This window comes from Rhododendron vialii, chromosome 10a, assembly GCF_030253575.1.
Source record: "Rhododendron vialii isolate Sample 1 chromosome 10a, ASM3025357v1".
Classification (NCBI taxonomy): Eukaryota; Viridiplantae; Streptophyta; class Magnoliopsida; order Ericales; family Ericaceae; genus Rhododendron; species Rhododendron vialii.
In genome coordinates this window covers 850,194-873,732 of record NC_080566.1, presented here as the reverse complement: position 1 = coordinate 873,732, position 23,539 = coordinate 850,194, and the positions used below count along the sequence as shown (strand labels likewise).

Here is a 23,539-nt window from a genome sequence, read left to right as displayed (position 1 = left end):
AATTTTCCTTTTTCTGCACTTCCATTTATGTCTCTATTAGGTGGTTTGTTTTGTAAAAAAAGGAGAGTGCCGTTAGAAAAAATGAGAGTGACAAAATTAGTTTCCATCTTTAACGGTAATCAAGAAAGTAATTTCTTGTGAATTCATTAGTTCAAACGTGAACGACTTGACTTTGGTCGGATCGGAGAGATGATTAGTTGAAGTGCGCATAAATTGACCTGAACACTCTTAATATTCAAGAAAAAATAATCAAGGCCAAGGGTCACGTGATAGCTGATACTGGCGGTACATAGCCTCCAACCAGGAGAGGAATTACTATGGTCCCGATGACAAAAATGGGAAGATCCCTCTGGTCCTAAATCTTTTGCTTTAAGACAAAGAAAAGAGATCCTTCCACTAATTAGAACTCCCATTAAAATGTCCAAGTACTAAAAATACTGTGGTCAAAGAGCAAGATCACCAAAGCTAATATGGGACCAGCTTATTTAGCACTGCGTCACTGACTTACAGGGTACTGTTGTAGTGGATGAGTTCTTTAATTTTTGGATTATAAAAAGTGAAACTATCAAGATTCAGATTAAACTAAATTCTTGCATGATATTCTAAAGCAAGTTGCATAAAGAACAATTTCTTGATAATTTTGTAAGACCCGAGATGAATTCATAAAAGTTGTGAACAGAACTGCACTCGGCCCGAATCGACTGACCCTAGCTAAGAGCCTGAACCTGGGCTAAGTTTTCCCAATTGTCATGATCTTGTAAAGCCAATACCCATGTGTTCAACAATGTCGCATGTGAAAAAAAACCTCGTTGCACTTAGAATTGTGGTTACGAATCATTTTCAATCTCCAATCTGTGAAATATGAAATGTTTAGGGTAAATAAAAAACATAGTTTGGTGATGAGTTTATGAATATCTTTTAAGTATACTGGATGGGAGATCCGAAGAAGACGAGAGAAACACATGATGGGAGGTTGAAATCTTGTCTCCAAACAGAATCTGTTTTTGTTGGCAAGCTAATTAAGCCCTTTTCTTTATTAGAGAGAGAGAGACATGGCTAAGGATTTTTATAATAATGCGAAGGACGAGAGGAGCATACTTTGGTGCCACACCCTTTCATTTTACGCTCTTAATGGCCCTTTTGTCGCTTACTCAAACTCGGAACATGCACTCTTCACCTGATCAATTTCTCCGAATAGTATGACAATTGCCGCTCCGCGACCCCACCTCCAACCTTCCCGGCTTGATCCGAGCGGGTATTGCCTGATTCGAGGAGTGATGGGGGAGGGGGCCGGGCTGGTATTTGCTTTTCCCGTCCTGTTATAATCCGATTCAACTCCGATTATAGTTATTAGTATTTTTTATGAATATATTTATCCGCCTCCGTCTCTGCCTCTCCGACCTCCCCGGCTTGATCCGAGCGATATTCCTCGATTCGATGAGTGAATGGGGGAGGGGTTGGTATATATTTGCTTTCCCCGCGCCCTAGTAGAGCACTATCCGACTCCGATTATAGTAGTATTAATTTTTTTGTATGTATATATCTATATAGATTTTAATATTTTGATATAATAAGAACAAAATACCCAATAACATATTACTAGTTTATGTCTTTGTTTCTTTTCTTTTCTTTTTTTTAAAACTCTCATCAATATCTTACTTTCTTGTCAAAATCCTCTAAAGATAACAAAGTTAGTGAAAATTACTCGGTGAATGGAAATCCGATTATTCTTCAACCCCGGCAACTACCCGCGCGACTTCCCCCATTCCGTCTCCGCACCGATAAGAAATGGGGCGGACCATCCCCATCCGCCCAATTACCATCCCTAGTTCTATTTCCAATCGGGACAAAATCTTATATGGACTTACTCATCCCACAAGAATTGATTCTGAACTACCTGGACAACCCTTAATATTACGGCCCACTCCTTTTGTCAAAAGAATTGGCTAACCTATAATGGGTGGCAATGCCAATTCCTTTATGTTTTTTTCAAATTATCAATGAAAGTGAAATTGGCTTTCATCTGCTCAAGGGTCCACATAATTTTCTGGCAAGCTGAAGGGCCCAGTTTATAGCTTCAAATTCAAGGGTGCTTACCTGATTTGATGATGACCAGTCTTTGATTCTCAACGAAATTTTTAGACGTTGTTGCCCAACCCTCCTGATTTATGCTCTCTTAACATTTTAAACACATAAGCATGTTGCGAAATTGCCCTATTATTTACACTTTGGAGGGACTAAAATGTTAGCTTTCCTTTTTCAGGGCAAGTTAGTAATTTGTTAAAGTTGTATGGCCATAATTTCCATCCCTCACTTTTTTCTTTTTAATTACTCCCTCCATCCAAAATTGATAATCCCCCTACGAAAAAAATGTGCAATTTTCGGGTAAAAAAATAAAGTACTTCGGTCCATAAGTTTTGAATTTTTCTCATACCAAATTAAAGAACTAATCAAAATCATTAATTTGGTGCGAGGAAACACAAAAAATCATGTAAAAAAGTACTTTAATTTTTTTTTTCAAAAATTACAAGTCTTTTCGTAGGAGACTATCAAAATGAGACAAAGTGAGTACTACTGCACATCCCGTTCGCCACCCCTGGTCGCAGCTATCCTTAACCATCAGTTCAACAAACCCCTAATGCTAAATTTTTGAAAGAACAGAACAAAAAAAACCCTAATGCTAACATTTGGAATTTCTTGTAGGGGTGACCCATTTGGGAACTTTTCCCTTTTTATGTCTTCCTCATTGAGACAATGGAGATTGGAGACCCCTTTTGCAACCTTTGTACAATCTTCAATCAGCTCCCCCTTTTCTTGTTGGTTCAGTGGTCCTTAAAAAGGCATGTACCAAAACAATTTGGAGGGCCTAGGCAAATGAGGCTTTGGTTAAGTGATAAGAGCATTATCAATTTATCATCATTTCCGGTACAATCCCCACCCAACCATAAGGAACACTCTTCTGTTCCCGACGATCAGGGGTATCCGGGCCATCTTACACGCACCTCGACTAATCTCTTTTTCGGTGCGGTCAAAGGCATGTCATTCACGCCGAGATTAGGAGATTTACAAGAAATTACTTTCGATCGTGCGGGCTGATCCCAAGAATCAAACCTTGATTAATTGTATGGAGAGCAAACCCATCAACTAACCAGACTAACCCTCAGAGCTTCATAAGGACCATTCACCGGAATTTGAAACTGCATAGCGCCATTACGCATTTTATGTAGGGTCAGTGGCAATGATTTTCTTGTACATAACATAATGAAGATTTCATTGTTCTTTGTCAAGAGACAGGTAACCATCTCAACTGAAAGATTAATTAGTTTGTTTGGAAATGCAACTTTACTTCAAGTTTGATGGCCTACTTTTATACAATGAAAGGGGAAATTAAAGAGTTAATCACAAGACACCTTAGAACGGTTGGTGACACTTTCTCCACAGTGACGTGTTGCAGGGAGGGGAGTAGCCGGAGTGGGAGGGAAACCAAGCCAAGGGTGTGTCGGTAAGGGAGAGCGAACATGTGAGCCGTGAGGGTACAGATCTAGAGAGAGAGAACGAGTGTGAAAGAGAGGGGAAAGAGGGACTACAAAGTGAGAAAGAGAGGCGAACACATGTGAGCCGTTGATTTCAATGACCGAGATGAAGTGTCCAATACTGTATTTGTGTTTATTGAACCCGCCCATATGTAACACGTTGGAGATCTGTACAGAATTTGTACATGGGTTTGTTTCCCTAACATTATCGATCAATCTACCACTTCATCCACATGGGTTGGTGTACGTTCACCTCAGCATCCACATGGTTTGCCCATAGCATTTTTGTATTGCATTATTCTCCTGCAACTAAACAAAAGACAACCAGCTTAGCAAAAAAAAACCAAACAAAGACGACTTTATTCATGGACGTACATTAGCCAGTTATAAATCAATTCACAAGTGACTTAATTAGGATAGTGAAATGACTGTACTCTATGTTTTCATGTTAGTCTGCTTGCTAGCACGGTAGTTATTCGCAATCCTGGATATCAACCACCGAAACTACACTTATTCTCTCTCTCTCTCTCTCTCTCTCTCTCTCTCCCTCTCTCTCTCTCTGTTAAAAATGGAATGAATGAATGAACATTAAGGGGCCATTGGGTAACGTTTTCAGTTTTTTGTATATGAAAAACTAAAAGTAGAATTATGTTTATTTTTAATAAAAAAAAACTTCAAGATTTTCTGAAGGACTTGTAGTAGAATAAAAGAGACACACCGTGATTCAAATTCGTGACGATTTGATTATAGTCCCTCTTTTTTTATATATATATAATTGAGGTATTTGGGTCAACTTACGCGCACCTCGATTAATTCAAGGGGACCAATCTTATCGCCCACTTGCGGTGGTTCCAATTTGATTATGGTCGTACTGTCCTAAAGAAATTAGTTTTCCTCCAACTAACCCCTATCCAAATGAAGTTGCTTGATTCTGAAATCTCTGAAGCCCAAGCAAATATGATTCTCCCTGATTTGAATGCCACTCCTATATGATTACCCACCGCGGGAAACTTTTTGAAACATTAGCCAACCTTTTCTACCCACGTGGACTCTTCCCCTTAGGCGTCACAATGAAGCAAATGAAAAAACTACATTTCCTTTTCAAAAGTGCTTTTGGCATTATGTTGATATGCTCTTCAAATGATGGAAACATTGGAAGGAATAAGGGGAATCTACTGAAGGGAAAACTTATTCACGGCTTCGCGTAATTTCAGTCGTCTGTCTCGGCAATCAATTGTTCGATTTTAAAAAAACTTCTTCTAGTGAATAATAGTTTTTTTTTTTAATTCGGAACTTTGGACGCGCGCGATTGAACACCTTAAAGTATGTTCGTGGCTCCACCATAAAAAAAAGTTTTCCTCTCTACAGAATCGATTAGCAGCTAACTCATTGGATTTCGAGTTTGTTAAGGAAAAACGAAAGTGACACATTACTTGTTTATAGGAGTATCCATTTTCTTGAGTAGTTAAACCTAGATATCTATATTTACTTCTTTGGACCATATGTAAATATTAATCTTCTTCCTACTTTTAAGGAAATGAATCTCACATTGCTTGGGAGTGGAATGAATAATCACTTAATAACATTTGGGACTTCTCCAATCATTGCCAATTGATTTTGAGATGGATAAGTTTCTATGCCTCTTCTTTCCCATTTCAGATTCTCTGGTAGTTCAATTCCTCTATTTTAATTCTCAAGCAAGGGGTTGGCCGCCCTAGTGATCGAGATCTGGGACTCAGATTTGGCTCTCGTTGTCGTCGCCAACTTTTAGTTTTGGGACTATTTTACATTGCTAACGTTAGCAACCCTTTAAATTGATAACCAAAAGATGATGTGTCAACTTTTGATTATTGACTTTTGATTATTCCACTGTGGATGCTCTAAGAGAAGTTATATATAGATTAGTCTAGCTAGTCAGAGACACGCTGCATTATCAAACAAAAACTCTCCTCTATTTTCATTTCAGTGTCTGCACTACATGTTCTCTTCATTTTTAAAAATTACTGTATTTTTGTAATGATCATTAGGCTCCAAACAAATAAAGTTGTCTCAGTAGGTTGCAACTCAAACCAACATTTAGACTCTTTATACTAACTTTTGTTGTGTTGTTGCTAATGGGCCTTTCTTTTTAAAAATAAAAATTTATCTGTCTATTTTTTCTTTTTAGGTACTTGAAGTCTCGACGCACTAATTTTTCTCTCTCTATTACCGAATGCAGTAAAAGAGTAATAAAGATAGAAAAGCTCATTTTCTCCAAAAATAAGTTTGTACTTTTTTTTGTTTTGCTAAGGCCCTATTCTGCTACGGAAAATAAATACTTATTTTTTGAATTAAATGTGATGTATTGTGAGAGAATGACCTGTCTCGTAAAACGAAAAATAAGTACTTAAAAAATAAGTACCTTAGCGGAACGGGGCCTAATTATCGCTCTCCCTGGGTTGCTGGTAATTGAGAGGTGAATAATGCAAAAAAAATTATCATTTCAATGTGCTTTTTTTCCCAATTATTCTAGAGCACCCTTATACATTATCTATACACTGTTCAAACATTTCAATGTAATTCTTACATATTTATATAGAGCTTATCTACCCTTAAATGGTGATTAGCATATCCATGATAAATACAATTCCAGTGTACTTTGCCCAACATGATTCGTATAATTTTAAAATATCAGGTTCCTTTAACAAAAAACAATAAGAGAAAAACAAAACAAAAAAAAAATTTGATCAACGGCTGAAAAAGTTTGCAAAAAATGAAAAATTAGAACAAAATGCTAGACTAAAGTAGTCTATCTCAAATGAAGTGTCTCGTGAGCCATAACGCATTTAAGTTTTATTATACACACCAAGTGGAGCGGCACAAGATACGCCTCCTAGGTCCCCAGGCTCTTGACGAGATATTGATTCCTTCCTTCACAACTATTTTCTTTCCGTATCGACGAATTAGAAGAGATGTCAATCGGCAACCGTACCTGGGTATATTGGGATTCGCGGAGAGCAGCACCTTACGTTGAATATCGGAAACAAAAAATGCACCCTTCGAAAACAGTTGCTATCTGTTGGAACTTGTATACTTGTATATCCACAGGCCCAAAGAAGAACACATGTTAGCCCAAAAACTCTCTCTGGGCCGCACTGGCCCATTCCTGTAATGCACCGATCCAGTCGTGTAATCAATCTCTCTCTCTCTCTCTCGCTCTCTCTCTCTCTCTCACTGCTTCGGATTATCACCACAGTTTAGTTGGAGAGTACCAGCGGACCTTGAGATAAGAAATGGGCCAAATGGCTTCCGCTAACAACGAAGATAAGCAAAGTCTCGCTCTCTTTCTCTCTCGCATACACACACATTGAATTCTGGTTCATCCTGCGTGTAATTGATTGCAAAATTTGACTAAGAGAACAATTATGGTTTGTGGCATTTTTAGGTTCTGCTAAAAGAGTTGCCGTTGTTGGTGCTGGTGTTAGGTACGTTAATTTGAGGTTTAAATTGCAGCTTTTTGGTTGTTATTGTGTTAACAACCTTCAATTACACTGTCGTGTTTAAAAAAAAAACTTGAATTATGTTGGGTTTGTATCAAATACTGTTGCATATGGAGTTGTTTAAAGCTTAATTTTATTTCCATGAAGACTTTCCAGCAACTCTAACTCTCGGGGCCACCTTACCCTCACACTTAAAGTATGTGAAAACGGTTGCGGGAGGGACTCTAAGAATTAATTAGACTTCCGAGGTGCGCTCAAACAGGGTAGGACACCTACACTGTCAAAAGGATAAATTGATAGGTAGATGCCATGATCAATATAACGAAATAATGTGGTGGATAAACATAACTTGAATGAACTGTTTGCATTTTTTTTTTTTTTTGTAGTTATTTATATGAATTTGGAGATTTTTTGTTCCATTATGTGTAGGGGTGATAAAGGAACTGAATGAGTCCAACAATTTTAAGCTTGGTTTGAAAACTTACTGAGAGCTTGAAAATACGATAGAGCTTGGCTTGTTTAGGAGGCAAGCCGATCTTAAACAAGCTTTTATCGAGCCGATTAAGAACAGATCTCGGGTAGATTGAAAATTTTAAGTATCATAAGTCGAACGAGTCGAGCACTAGCCTGTTTGAGCTTGGTTTGAAAGCTTAATGAGCTTCTGAGAAGTTTTCTAGGCTTGCTTGTTTATATATAACAGACTGACCTAAAACGAGCTTTTAATGAGCGAACACGAGCTCGAAGTCGAGCATTTAGGTTTGTTTATCAACCTTAGTTATGTGTGCGAGTCATTAGGTTTCAAGTTATGAGAATTCTAGACGAAACTTGCATAATGTAAAAACCTAAACGAGTTGGTTTTTTTTTTAATCAGAAACAATAGGTTCTTTGCCCCTATGAATATTTTGTAGCTAAGCAAATAATTCCGTGAATTGGTAGTATTACAGTGATTTTGTTCTGATCTAGCATGAGTAATGTTGGTTCTTAAATATTTTGTTTTCGGTACGAATATGTCATTTTGGTATTTGAAGGGGTTTTGTGTTTCTAACAATTGATATTAGCTTTACATTATTATTTTAAAGTGGCCTTGCAGCAGCATACAAGTTAAAATTACATGGTCTGAATTGCACGGTATTTGAAGCCGAAGGAAGAGCGGGAGGGAAGCTAAGAAGCATTTCACAAGATGGTTTAATATGGGATGAGGGAGCGAATACTATGGTAATTAGTTCATTGTAATTTGTATGTGTTTATTCAATTTTGTACATTTCTGCTCAAATCCTAGGATAGGCATTAATTTTGGTAAGTACATTAGTGTGTGTTGAGCTTCTGCAGACGGAGAGCGAGACGGAAGTCAGATTTTTGCTTGATAATCTTGGGCTTCGTGACAAACAGCAATTTGTAAGAGTTTCTGCCTTGGTTTAAGCTGCTATGTTTTATAAAAGATTGCAAATGCTTTTTGATTTCACCCTTCACCCATCTATTGCTTATAAGTTACAACTTACAACTAAGGAGTAAGCTCTCTTTAGTTGGCCTAACATTCACGGTGACTTCACCCAAAAAATAAATAAATATACCATTCGCAATGACCAAATAGATGGCTAAACTTGATCTTTACCACCAGTTATGCTAGTTCCATAGCTAGGATGAGGTGCCAACGACCGGATTGGAGTAATCAAAAGCAGCATCGTTAATGACTATATATCCCGGCAAGCCAACTGAATGCTCTTTTGTTTGTTTCTCCTTGATTGGTTATGGTAATTCTACTTGTTCAAAAATTTGGTATGAGTACACGTCTACGATGACATCAGAGCAAAATTATGTCCCTTCAGCTATGAGAATGAATTCAGGATTATTTGATAATGTCTGTGGCCGTGACTGTAAGTTCAGAATTTATATCGGTGACAGTTTGGTAAAAGTACTTGTTTGTACCCAAAGAGCAATAGGCACATGTACCATAAACAAAAGTATCTCTGGGCTAGTTACTTATAAAGCAAATCAATTTGACTAGTTACTTATATTGCTAAATATGAGATAAGCATCTGTATTTGAAAACTTTAGCAAATACGAAAGATAACTGCTGATGACTTTGGAGTTAGTTATTAGGTTTTCTACTTTGAGGTCAAAAAGTTTGTGGTCTCTGAATTTTTTTTCCTACCATCCATATTGCAGCCTATTGCGCAGAACAAACGCTACATTGTAAGAAATGGAGCACCTGCACTGGTATGTTCTGTTTGTTTTGTCTGTACTACTAATGGGGTGTTATTCGTACATAGTGGCACATATGGAGTGTACTTCCTTTTGTCTCCCATATGCATTTAGATGTTTGAGGTTTCTGCCTTTCACCATTTCGTTAAATAATGTTATCAGATTCCCTCAAATCCCATTGCACTGATCAGAAGCAATTTTCTCTCAGCACAATCAAAGGTACCTTATTTTCTTACATGCTTAGGGCACGTGATATAAATTTTTCTTTGAGTTTTGTTCATTTAAATGCATTTGTCATGTCTCTTAACAACTATTTAATAACATATGAAGTACAACCGTGGAAGCATGATGCAGATGTAACATGATATGGTTGGGCCGTTAGACAGATGATGAAAAAAGTAAAGAAGAAATTTCATGAGGTGTTCTTGAATGTTTTCACAAAGTCATCATTCTTGGCAACTTTTTCCTTGACTTTCAGAAATTTGTCTTAAACTATTAATTACAGGGAATTTTTGGACAAAATGTCATCCATAGCTGTAATCAATACAAGAATTATGGTATCCAGACTCCAGAGTCTGTGATAACAGAAGTCTCACTTCTTAGTTTCCTTTTTGAATGTTCGCAAGTGTTGTGTGGATAGCGTGACTATGACAAATTCCAAATGCGGAAGTTCAAGTTCAAATATGACATTTAGAAATGTACACTTTTATTGGCTGAAGTTTGTAGTTCTATGAAGGAATATTTTTGATCCGTAAAATTGCTCTTTTCATGTTGAATAGCTCATTTACTAGCATCTGTACAGAAAACACTCTAATTTGGGCGGGTATTCGCCTAATGAGTGAGTTTATCTATCTGCAGTTGCTGATAATATTGGAACCATTTCTATGGAAGAAAAGTAACATGGAAAAGGTGTCTGATTCTGATGAAAGGTGATTGATCCAATATTTTCACTACTCACGAGATGAAACTTCTTTGCCTTTCATGTGCTACTTCCCTTAATGTCCACCGCATCACTTAAAGCACCTTGTGGCTCAATAGGCTTGTCAGTGATGTTTCTTGTTAGTTCTTGTGGTATATTCAGTCATTTGTCTTCATATTTTGGTTCTCAGATTGGAATGCATGCTCAAATATGCTTGATATTGGTTTTGGAATGAATAAATGATGAACTGAAAACAAGAATTTCATGTAAACCAACCCATTTTGAATTATATGAACATTTAGAAGGCACGGGAAGGCCATATGCACCTCCATAATTAGGTCCAAGTTATTTAGGCACCAAACCATACGATTCTAAATATATGATGTGTACTACATGATGCCCATTGGGTAAAAAATTCAAAATCTACTCTTGAATTTGTACCAGCACATCATGCCCTCAACATTTTCAAAACATCTCTTATTTTCTTCCGACTTCTTCAAAATATCTTCAAGGCACCAATTTTTTTGAAGAGGGACAGTTAGCCTCACCCTTCCCACTCTACCACCAACTCCCCACCAGAATTCTGGGAGCGTAATCTCGTTTTCATATATCCAGCTATCAAGAGCTCTTTAACCAAGAATATTTTGCACCTAAGTCTTAAGCTCTACATCTTTTTCTGTCCTCTTACTCTCAGAAAATTGCTTCTACTGTCTCTTTGTTGTATCAACAGAAATCGATTTGAACTTTTTCAAAGGGTCTTTCCTTTCTTAAGTTTATAAATGGTAGGAGTTTTATTCTTGTCCAAGTTGGGATTCTCTTACGTTTTCCATGTATTACAGTGCATCTTCGTTTCCTGTAAATTTTTTCTCTTGCTTACGTTCTGTTGTGCTTAAAATTGAGTTATTAGTAGTTCCTCTGGTATGTGTTTTCTCCTGGAATTCAAGGAAGCAGTCTTGCCTTGTAGCTGTATTTCTAAATTCTGACATTTATGGCTATCTTTTTCGCTACAGTGTGGGTGATTTCTTTCAGCGTCATTTTGGGAAGGAGGTATGTGTTACCTGGTTTTACTTGTTTTCACTTATCTTTCTGTCTTTCTCCGTGGTGCTTGCGAAGAAAGACAGGTAGGAACATATGATGTATACACAGGCCCAACTGCTTACTCTGGCAGAACAATTCGAGGGCATACAGGAACTTCTTTGGTTTGTCTAGTGATACGACTCTGCATGTAGTATAGTCAATGCTTGTTGATATAGTACTAGTGAATATTCTAATAGCTCTTCTGCTTTTCTATGTGTAAGGTTGTTGACTATATGATTGACCCTTTCGTTGCGGGCACAAGTGCTGGGGATCCTGAGTCACTTTCTGTGAGTACATGCCATTGCTTTTGGTTATCGCGGATAAGAGACACTCTAGGCCCCTCACTGTATGGGGAAACAAGGGGAAACGAAATAAAAAAGATATTAATGGCCCATACTTGACATGTAGCTCATACTTGGGTTAAGGAGAAATTGAAAAACAAACACTAGCAACTTTCTCTGCAGTGCATTTCTTGTTCATCTAATTTATTTATGATTATTCTTATTAGTTTTCTTTTTTTGGTGTGTGTGTGGTGGTGGTGGGGTGTGTGTGTGTTTTTTTTTGGGGGGGAGAGATCAAAAAGGTTTTATTATGCTTCCTCTATGGGCTCTCCCTTCGTTTTCTGATCTGTCACTGTAACATTTTACTTGTCTTGTCCAAACAGATGCGACATACGTTTCCGGAGTTATGGAACCTAGAGAAAAAGTATGCTACATATAGATTCTTCTTCCTTTTTAGTTTTTTCAGTTTCTTTTAGTCTTAATAGTTCTTCGCGTAATGGCATGTTTTTTTATCCTCGATCTTTTTGTCAATTGCAGGACTATGATTAACTATCGCCCATACAGCTTAATATCCCCCAGATTCTTTTTAAGCTGGCATGAGCACTTTTCGTGCATCCTTGAAGTGTTTAAAAAGAATAGACCAAAGACATTCAAATATCATATTAATTTGCCACTCAATTATTCCAAGTTTCTTATTACTCTTGGATATGCTAACTAGCATTGCTAGTTGCACTGCTAAAATCTTGACTTGGCATGCTGAACCCAACACTGGCAATAGTACCTAAGTTATGATTTTGTGGACCAAAAGGAAAAGAATCATGTATACTATATTACTTAAACAGAATCTGTGAGAAACTTATTTGGAGCCTGTTATTCATGACTTCAGGATGAATAGTTTCGCGTGTTCCAAAACTTTGTGCTCTGTGATTATGGTTTCAGTTGTGATGAAAGTTGAGCTAATTTCAGCAGCAAATCTGTCATAGCTGTATTTCTGCATTCCTTAAAATATTTGCAGAATTTATGGGGATAATTTTTTCCTTTAAATATTTGCATGTTGTAGTCTGTAGAAACTGAGAAATGTCACCAGCAAAGCACCCCTTTTATTTTTGAGAGCAGGATTATGTTAGGTGATTAATGACAACTTTTTCTGTGCTTCTAGGTTTGGTTCAATCATATCTGGGGCAATTCAATCTAAATTTTCTACCAAAAAGGGGGAAAGCGGCAAGCTGAACAGTTCAGCAACAAGTAAAAAGCATCTGCGTGGATCTTTTTCATTTTTGGGTGGAATGCAGGTAAAATACTCTCGGCTATTGTGTAGTTTGCACTTTGTACAACATTCTATTGTTCTGTTAAGGAAATGCCTTCCACTGGCTTTCTTTCGAAAAAAAAAAATTGACCATCAATCATAAAATGGTATGGTAGGTTAAGCATGGGGTCCATTTTCGTTTTGTTGTTTCAAACTTGCAAAACCAATAAAAAGTTAAACAAGGTTTCTAGAATTTTTGTCATCGTGTAAATGGGCAAACAAAAGAATATTTTTGGCGATTAGTTACTATGTTGGCTACGCTTGGTCAATCAGATTTGATGCCAACTATTTGAGGTCACCCTATAGTTCCACTTCCTCTAGTTGGTTATATTGACACTAGGCGATTCAAAGTCATGTCTTCTCAAAGGTCAAATTAAATTGGACCACTCCTTGTACTAAGCAGATTCAAAGGCAGTCCTGTCTTCTCAAAGGCCAAATTAGATTGGACCACTCCTTGTACTAAGCATTAGCTGATTTATGAGCAAGAAATGGGTGCACTATCGCAGAAAGCCACACCCGCACCTCTTGTTATTGCAATTAGTGCTACTCCCAAAGTTTCTGCAAACTGCGTTCATTTCTTACTCCATATTCTTATATATCTCCTCATCCATCTCAAGATCATCTTTTGGGCAGTGCCTATTCTCGGGAGGTGTTTTTTGGCTCACAAAATATGTCCTATATATGGAGTTGGACCCTATATTTATGACCGTTTCTGTGAAGAGAAAGGAGATTTGACCTGTAGCTATTGAACTCTTAAATTGTGGAACATCAATATCACAGAATGCTTTTGTCACTTGATTCAAAACCAGTGGTTAGTAACGTGTTTTTTTTTTTTTATTAGTGTGTTTAGTAATGTGTTTCAGCAATATGAATTACATTTATACGGAATGACTGGTCTTGTGATCTGATCCGATTCCTTCCCCCTTTGCAGACCCTTACCGATGCACTGTGCAAAGAGCTTGGTAGAGATGAACTTAAACTCCAATCAAAGGTGCTTGAGTTATGTTACAGCTGCAACCCATCAGAGAATTGGTCAGTTTCTTCTACTCCAAGGCATAACAAGCAGTCTGAAAAACAATCTTTTGACGCTGTAATCATGACGGTGAGTATTGTCATTATGTTATGAATGGTGTTGTAAGAACTGATATGGAAACTGGAGTTTTGGGTTTGAACAAATGGAAGGACTTTTTTTCCCCCTGTCATGCAAGTATGCAACTGCCTCACCAAACCTTTTTTTACGAAGGACAGGGAAATGCAATTACGTGGATACTTCAAAAGTTATTACAAGTTTCATTAGGTTTTGGATATTAGCTACATGAGAAGCATAAATGCGCAGCCTGATGACATGCAGACTTACTCTGTATATGAGTTGAAAGGGTTTGATTTCATGCTCTCTCCCCATAGGCATACGATAGTTCTCTAGTTCACACACCTATAGAAGCATAAATGTTCAGGCAATCCTTTTCATGCTCAACTTTTATTTTTCCAATTGATTTACTAATGAAGAGCCTCTATATTTTAGGCCCCTCTATGTAATGTTAAAGAGATGAAGTTTACAATGAAAGGAAGTCCATTTCTGCTCAACTTTCTCCCTGAGGTATTTGTTAGTGTAGCTTGGCTACGTACCTGGTATGCACATCTTACCACTGTGTTCGAAGATTGTAATGTGTCTTGAAATTCATTTACTTGTACTACTTAATAACGAAATGCACATGAAGTGTGAATGCACGCATCTATGCCTGCCTACATTACAAAAAGAAGCGAAGCCTTCTAGTCTTCTAGATAGATAATTGTGGACTAAAATAAGTTTGGGAATTATGTTACAGATGTTTGCTCCCTACGACGTTCACTAAGTTACTATGCAAAATGTGTGTAGTCATAGCAATACGTTCCCTTGATAGTTGAAGAGGTCACAAACATTTCTTGTTTTGTGCCTTTCAGCTTGGCAGTATCATTAATAGAGCTTCATTCTCAATAATGCAGGTGAGTTACCTTCCACTCTCTGTTATAGTTACCACATTCAAAAAGGAGAGCGTCAGGAGACCCCTCCAGGGGTTTGGTGTTCTTGTTCCTTCAAAAGAGCAACAACATGGTTTCAAAACCCTAGGTAATAATGGGCTGTAACTGCATGTACTTGCATGGTTGATTATGTTTTCCTTATATTAGCGAACTATCAATTTTCTGTAGTACAGGTACTCTCTTCTCTTCGATGATGTTTCCAGATCGTGCCCCCAGTGACTTACATCTCTACACTACCTTTGTTGGAGGAAGTCGGAATAAAGAACTGGCAAAAGCTTCAACGTATGGTATCTGAAATGCAGTTGCTTTTGTCAACTATTTTCTTTGCTTTTGTCAACTATATCCTTTCTACATCCTTGGCTTTAAATTGGCTTCTGATCGAAACAAAGAATTTGCAAAAGCTTCAACGCATCGTTTTTTTTGGTACTCATGTATTATGAGGTAATTCATTCCTTCATATAACCATGGTTGTAGGGATGAGTTGAAGCAGATTGTAACTTCTGACCTTAGACAGCTGTTGGGTGCAGAAGAAGAGCCAACATTCGTGAAGTATGGAAACCCTTAACTCTCCATGATTAGATGCTTTTGGTCGTGAAGTATGGAAACCTTTTATTTTCTTAAACATTGAACCCTTGATTGCAGTCACTTCTACTGGAGTAAGGCGTTTCCACTTTATGGGCATAATTATGAAGCAGTTTTGGGAGCGATTGAGAAGATGGAAGCTAACCTTCCAGGATTTTTCTATGCAGGTTAGTCATTCTTCGTTTTTCCGGAAATAACAAAAGTCAAATGAATAATGTTTTCCTTGTCTAGGGAAAATGAGTTGATTTGGTGAAAAACATTTTTGACATTTTAAAGGTCAGAAACATCTTCAGGATCAACACTATTACCACACCACTGCTACCGCACCACCACCACTACCAATCAGAAGCACCACCCTGCCACCCTCCACCACCACTGCTGCCACCACAACAACCGTCATCACGACCACGTACCACCTTCACTCTCATGGACACTATCTCCATATCTCTCAGGGTTTCGAACAATAGGAACCATTTTCATCTAAAAACATTTCCTCCTTGCACTGAGTTAATTCAAAGTGGGGTAAAGTCATGATGTGGCAAAACATTGGCAGCCTAAAGACGTTGTTTCAGTTCTACATGCATGAATGATAATTTTGATAGCTGATTACCTTTGTGGGAGCTGCTCTGTGCATTGACAAATAGGGATACAATCACACGATGTTGTAATTTTGGTGTGCTATTTTTCTTATGTAACCAATTACCATTGACGTGTTAGGTAACCATAGAGGAGGATTGTCTGTCGGAAAGGCCATATCCTCAGGGTGCAAAGCAGCTGATCTTGTGATCTCTTATCTGGAGTATTCTTCACGTGATAAGATGCCCAATGAGAGACCTTGTTGAAGACATGAGAGAGGTAGACGTAATGTTTGCTACATAGATTATGCTACTTCTTGATTCTCATTTTTGTTGAAAAGCAGTGAAAATTGAGGTTGGCAAGTGTGAAATACATGCATATTCTTGTTCTAGGATTTCAAATAGAAATGTTCGGTTTTCACTCTCAAAATATTCTTGTTCTATGATCTCTCTCTCTCTCTCTCTCTCTCTCTCTCTCTCTCTCTCTCTCTCTCTCTCTCTCTCGCGCGCGCGCACACGTTTCAAGCTTGGGTTTCTGCGTATTCCTTTGCGGCCCTGGGAGGGAGTCAGCTTAGAGTCTGATCTCGAAGCTTCCCTCCTCCCCATCGTTTGTTTCTCTCCCTCCTTCGTGAGGGTTTCTATCTCCATCTGTGAGATTTCGTTTTTCTTTTTCTCCCCTCCTCTTCTCTCCTCACAATCTACATCTCTCTTCCACCCTCACTTCTCACCGCCTCTCATACCACCTGTTTTCCACAAGATCCTCTCCTTCCCCACCTTAGCCCATCTCTTTCCATCACCTCTCCTCATGGATAACAGAGTAGGTAAGCTTTCGGTTCTAGGAGTTCGGAGCAAGCCATCACGAATCATAGTTCAGAGATCGGCGATTGCAGCGTTGTTTCTTCGAGTTTTGAGATTTCAGGGAGTTTTTGTTTCGTTTTTTTTCTCTGTTTTGTTGTTTTTGGTGTGGGTTCCATCGGTGCCTTGTTGTTTACTTTGATTTGAGTCTAGACAACCCTTGGAGGTCTATTGTCTTTATCTTTGACTCACACTAATGTCAAACTTTGCTTCGATCCGCTTTGCAGTATGTGTTAGCAGGAGGCTCGTGTCCAGATGAAAGAGATAGAATCACTTATTGTGCTGTATTTTTTATCGTGTGCTTGTGGGTTGCTTTTCTTGATTCTTATCATTGTATTTCGGATGGATCCATGTGTAATAGCCATTGGGCATTCTATGATTGGAAATTTCTCCTGATCAAAAATTAAAAAAAAAATTCACAAATTCGGAGGAAACTGTAGTAATAGTTTTCTCATATGCTTCTTGTACTGGGAAAGTTTTTCTTTACAGATGGAACCTCGGTTCATTTACCCTTGAAATTTGGATTTTGTTTTCTGACTTCTGCTTTTGGGGTGTTCAAATTTTCTTGATCAGGTTGCTGCCTGTGAAATTAAGCTTATATCGATTTTACGGTGAGGCAGAGATTCAAGGTGCAATAGCTTACCAGATACCTGGCATGACTTGTTGGACTGCAGATATTTTAGATTTCCTGTGTATCAATAATTCGTGGTATCTCCGATATTTAGGAGGCTTAATACTTGTAAGAACTCAAAATAGCATAGCCAGATATGAAAAATTAGCTGTTGATGTGATACTTTGGGTTGTGACCTAATCTTCGATTCCGGTTGTATCAATAGGATGCCTGTATGAGATTCTTCTGAGTTAGCTCGTTTCTTGAAGTTAACTTCAGTCACTTTTCACTGAGTTTCTATTTGTTTGAACGGATTAATAGTAATGAATACCTGACTCTATTGTTTGAGTAATTTCAACTTGTTAACATTGAGACGATTAAACAACTGCGGCTAGCTCAGTTGGTCAGTACTCTTTCATCTCCCTAGGAGTATGAGGGGAGAGTGGAGTTCGAATCTCTCCACATACACATAGATGTTCTCTCCACCTGCGTGAGTAATCTCTATTGTTTGGTTATCTCGTGCGTCATACATAATGTAAAAGATCTTTCCTATCTCCTATCATTTGATAAAAAACACCAGTTGGTGGATGCGAGTCTATTTTATAAATTGAAATATATACAACTTGTCGGAGAGTGTTAGAATTTCTACCACATCGGTAATCATCACCTTGAAGACTAGTATACGAGTCTAAACGGCCTCTCCCCTCATACAAAGTACGTTATACATATGTAGACCATTTCCTTTACAATAAATAAAAATAACCTGGTCGGAAAAATCACCATTAGTTTAACAAGTTTGGCCAAAGCCACTCATCATCGCCATCATAATACTGGGCATACATCTTCCTGTCGGGTAGTTCCCAATATGGATAGGTTATTTGTCCGTATCAATCAATAGGATAAGCAAAATCAACTGTAGGAACCACTACTCTTCCTTATTCATTCATTTGTATTCTTTTTGTTAGATTTCACAGCTAGGTCTCTAGCTAGCTCGAAGCCATGTGCACTTGATAGTTGTCCCCAGAGTGTCCCCTCCATTAATGAGAAACACACATTCCTGGATGATGCTACGGTGTCTATTTTTACTGTGTCTCCGTTATGCCTCTTGTGGTTTTCGGTTATGCCCCTTGTGGTTTCATGTTATACAATACACGGATTCATACATGGCATAACATGGAACCACACATGACATAACCGAAAAACACAAGAGGCATAACACCACAAAAGACATAGCTGAAAACCACAAGAAGCATAACAGAGACACCGTAAGGGTAGACCCATAGCATTTGCCAAACTTCTTAGGGAAAAAGTACTCCTTTATTAGTCATATATAAATCACGTATATGCATGGTATCGTTTCTCTCTCACAACTTCGTTGTCACCAGTCGTGCAGGCTTTGATCAACTTTGGAAGATTGTGATGTTTTTCACTTTTTACTTTCTTCTATTTTTTGGTGGTTGTTTCCTTGTTCTCACCCTTTTCGATCGTATGATTAAGGAGGCTGATTTGAGGGTTCTCATGGTCACTTGCAAATTTACCAGCCGGTGAGGCGAATGAGTGGTGGCAATTCATCTTGGAAGCTAGGAAAGAGAAGACCAAAAACAACAATCATACTCAGGCTGGCCCAACCCCAAGGCTCAAGAGGCCTGGGCCTTGGGCATTCCAAAATGTCAAATTTTAGGGGTACTCTACTAATTTTTTTATTTGGGCTTGAGCAGAAGTCTTTTTTGGCCCAATAGAAGAAAAAAAAGGGTCCATTCTAAGTTAAAACCGGTTGTGAGCCACACGAATTGTGTTCGTATGTAATGATTGGTAGAACTTTATATTAGTTTGACTTTCTCATGATTGTTGCTATAAAAATTGTTAAGTATTAACTCTTTAAGGACACTTTTTTTTATTGGCCTTGAACACTAAAAAACCTTGAGCCGGCCCTAATCATACTAAATGTAGTCTTTTCCTCGGCAATCAAAGAAGATGAGTGTAAGGACAGAAGCAGAAGGGTAGCGATTTTCGCACTTCGAATTTTTTGATATCTAGTCTCTTTTTTAATCATATGAATGTGCAATAATCGTACATGTCAAATCTCATTCTCACCGACGATACACATTTGTTACATAAACACATGATGCAGCTCGTGTATCAGCAATTGTGGCATTTAGGAAAACAAATTAGTAAAAGTTGATGAACCATCTCAGATATGGCCTTGGCCGCAAAGAATTACTCCTGGCTGCGAATAATTATTTTTGGCAGCGAAGAATTACTCTTAGCCGCGATTAATTACTCTTGAGTTTGGCCGCGAAAAATTACTCTCGGCCGCAAGGTTTTGAAAGTGTAATTAAATGCACGATGCTCTTGAGTTTTACATGGAATTAATCTTGGCCGCGAAGAATTACTCATGGCCACCAAGAATTACTCTAGGCCGCGAAGAATTACTTTTGACCGCAAAGAATTACACTTGGCCGCATAGAATTACTCATGGCCGTAAAAAATTACCCTTGGCAGCCAAAAATTACTCTTGGCCGCATAAAATTACACTTGGTCGCATAGAATTGCTTCTGGCGGCATAAAATTGCTCCTGGCCGCTTAAAATTACACTTGGCCGCAAAGAATTACACTTGGCCGCATAAAATTACTCTTGGCCGCAAAAAATTATTCTTGGCCGCATAGAATTACACTTGGCCGCAAAAAATTACTTCCAACCGTAAAAAATTACTCTTGACCGCGAGAAATTACTCCTGATTGCGAACAACTACTAGTGGCCGACCTGCGCTTTTGCACCTGCAGTTTCCATCACAATCAAACAAATCTGAAGAGTTTAAAGAAAAAAAAAATTCCAATCTAAGACATCCAAGTATAAAGACATTCTCCATCGAACTGTCTTCGTTTTCAAGAAAAAATATTGAGGCTCCGTTTGTTTGGACGTAAATATTTTTTTTATTCGTCTCGACGAGAGGAAACATAAAAGTAAAAAATTTTAACTTTTACTCGAATATTTTTAAAAAATATCCAATTTTAAGCCAAAAAGCCAATTTTTTTGACTTTTTTTCCCCTATGCTTGAAAACTTCAGGAGCCATATACCAATCTATTGTTTTGGCCAATGAACAGTAAAAAAATTTGAGTCTTGAAACATTCTAAAAATTGACGTTGAAAACAAAGACATTTGCAACAGCAATTCAAACACAAACTCTCACGTACATGTGGGATCCACACATACTAGTGCGTGTGGGCCCCATATGTAGGTGAAAGATTGTGTTTGGTGCTGTGTTCCTATCATTTTTTAAAAACAGAACAGGAAAAACATTGCGACGATTAATTATCAGTATCATTATGTCCGCGATTTGGTTTTCGACGGATGTGCAGCTCCATTTGCATAATGCAATTCTTGCACCATTTGTAATTCGATCCTATTCTCTAATTTAATCAAACGGGCATGGTTCCCTCGAGTCACCTTCCTGTCTTTATTTTTTTGATATCTGGATGTCCAGATCAGTTTGGGTGCACTTCGACTGATTTTGGGCCCTCGAATTTAACGACGGGGCAAACTCTCCAATGGCCCCAATGTTTAAAATGTTTGGCCTCCGTAGAATTCAAACATGCGATCTCATGTAGAACAAATGCTTATTAGCTCTCTTATGCTCGTTCGGCCAAACCCCTCTCTCCTGGTCTCGCTTGTTTAGTGATGGTAGGTTGCAATTGATGCATATCAGGATAGGGAAAACGATAGGTTTTTTTGGCCATTTTTGTTCAGTTTGGCACCTCTAATAAGCTCTCTCAGCCTCCCAATGGTGGTCCAGTACTGCAGGCTGTACCTTTCTCTATGAGTCTTAATACATGCAGACATTTTCAATCAGATGCGGGAAGCTTCATTTTCACCATTTCCCCGTAAATAAATTTTGTCCGTTCGGACAAATAAGCCACAATGGCTTATTTTTTGTTCTTATTCAAATTTTTTTCGTATCACTTGGCTTATTGTCATTTTTTTGGAGATTATTGCATCCTCACGACAAGAGGAATCTAAAAAGTAAAAAATTTTGACCGAAATCCATTTTTTTTTGAAAAAAAACGAAAAAATTGGCTTATTGATTTTTTTTCCGTCTTTATTAAAAAAAATTGGATTTCGGTCAAATTTTTTTACTTTTTAGATTCCTCTTGACGTGAGGATGCAATAATCCCCAAAAAAACGACAATAAGCCAAGTGATACGAAAAAAATTTGAATAAGGACAAAAAATAAACCAAAGTGGCTTATTTGTCCGAACACCCTGGGCAAGGAATATTACAGCTTTGAACTTTTGATCATTGTGTTTGTCTCTTCTGCTTTTGTTGAATCACATGGCCCAAGTTAAGTTAATTTCTTAGAGAAGCTCTTATATGGTCATTTGCAATGTTTGTGGTGGGTCATATAATTGCTTTAGCAAAGCTGAAAGATTATAAGATTACACTAATCATGCCAAAGTTTCAGTTGGTCAAATGTATACTTCTTTCTAGGAAGATAAAGCTCACACATAATCCCTTTTTCAGGTGGAAAAATAAAAAGATAATGGGAAATCATTGAAAAGAATGTTAGTTATTCTCTCCAAATACTGAAAATAAAAAGATAATGGGAAATAACTGATTACAGCTCCAAATACTGAAAATAAAGCCAACAAGTTGATAGTTCAAAGTGAGGTGTCGAAGTTAAATTTCACCCTAAAAATTGGTCGAGTTTGATTTGAAAATTTTACAAATTTTACAAATATGTTCAAGCTTGATCTCACGTTTAATTCAGAAGTTTCACTTCTAAAAAAGAGTTTAATTAAGAAGATCACTAACCATTTTTTTTTCGAGTAACTTGAAATTTTCAAACATCATACGTCGGATACCAAGCACTAACTTGTTCGAGGTTTATTTTAAAGTTTAATGAACTTAAAAAAAAATGTTAATTTTTGATCTATTTATATAAATAATTGATCACAAACAATTTTTTAACAAGCTAACGCAAGCGATTTAGTTTGTTTATCGGTCCTAGATAAGACCGTGCAAATGCAGAAAAGGCTTTGCAAGAAATAATCTCTCCGGCGAGAAAGACGTGTGTGTGGTTATAGTTTTTACTTACAAAAAGTCTATGAACAAAACTGTATCTAGAATCGTTCGATACATGTAGATTCGTAGGCATTGAATTGCTCCGAACTTATTTATATCCGGTATTTTAAAGTTGTTTTCCACCCTTCACTTAATTATCTCATGGACGCTAAAGCCAGAGGGCCCTCTTTCTTAGGGATGTAGGCCCGGAGCAGTTAAGCCCAGTTTCCAGTTGGGTTTCCCTATTCTGCATGCATGGTGTATTCATGGGGAGGGTAAAAGCAAATAAAACCTCGAAGTGTATAGGCTGAGTTTACTCCGGTTGGTTGGTGGGTTGCTACCCAACAATTGACCATGGATCAGGCCGTAATAAATTAATTTCTTGTGAATTCTGTGCAAATTTTGGTGTGACTGACTTGTTTTTGACCAAAACGAAAAAGAGATTAGCTGAGGTGCTTGTAAGCTGACCCAAACACCTTAGACTGGAACCGAAAGGAAATTAATTTCTTGTGAATATTTGGCTTCAAATTGGAGATGTCAAATTTTTTGTAGGCTTATGTAGCATTTTGATATTTTTCAAATTCGACATTAACAAACCTTTGTCTCCGTGAGTGGGGTGGTAGCCAAGTTGATAGACACTATATGCATATGCAAGACTAATGATCAATTCTCTGCAACAACAACTAACAATTAACACTTCTTGAATGTCTAAAATAACTACCGATTGTCCAACCCCCCACCCCCCCAAAAAAAAAAAAAAAGAATGTCAAAAAAAAAACCTTAGTCTCCAATTTTGATGTCAAATTTTGAGAATTTACATTATAAAATACATACTTTTTGAATTCCAAAATGCTAAAAATAAGCTGGAAACGGTGGTCCGGAAGCTTCCTCTCTCCTAGCAAGCAAGACGCAACACAACAGCAGGGGATTCATACCAAGGATGGGATCAGGGGAGGTTTAGTGGCGGCGACCGCCACGACAAGAATTTAAAAAAATGTAATTATTATATGTAAAAAAAAAATTATGCCTAACTTATATAGT

The 23,539-nt window shown here is 37.7% G+C and overlaps 1 protein-coding gene across 6 annotated transcripts; it reads left to right on the top strand.

The window, feature by feature from the left end:
* The first annotated feature begins 6,734 nt into the window (after positions 1-6,734).
* On the top strand, positions 6,735-17,731 carry LOC131304081 (protoporphyrinogen oxidase, mitochondrial). Of its 6 annotated transcripts, XR_009192297.1 has the most exons (20): positions 6,746-6,845; positions 6,958-6,997; positions 8,092-8,227; positions 8,342-8,407; positions 9,179-9,229; positions 9,377-9,433; positions 10,073-10,143; positions 11,144-11,180; positions 11,432-11,497; positions 11,875-11,915; positions 12,651-12,783; positions 13,729-13,899; positions 14,320-14,394; positions 14,739-14,904; positions 14,990-15,098; positions 15,291-15,365; positions 15,459-15,565; positions 16,116-16,253; positions 17,402-17,630; positions 17,690-17,731. XR_009192297.1 is itself a non-coding variant. In XM_058331184.1 (19 exons), exons 1-18 carry the CDS (start codon positions 6,806-6,808, stop codon positions 16,238-16,240), a joined length of 1,524 nt encoding a protein of 507 aa, XP_058187167.1. In that variant the 5' UTR covers positions 6,735-6,805; the 3' UTR covers positions 16,241-16,253; positions 17,402-17,731. The 6 variants fall into 6 exon arrangements, 4 of the variants coding, with proteins under 4 accessions (XP_058187167.1, XP_058187165.1, XP_058187166.1 ...); XM_058331184.1 differs by having other exon boundaries at positions 6,735-6,845; positions 14,781-14,904; positions 17,402-17,731; XM_058331182.1 differs by having other exon boundaries at positions 6,735-6,845; positions 17,402-17,731.
* The last annotated feature ends 5,808 nt before the right edge of the window (positions 17,732-23,539 follow it).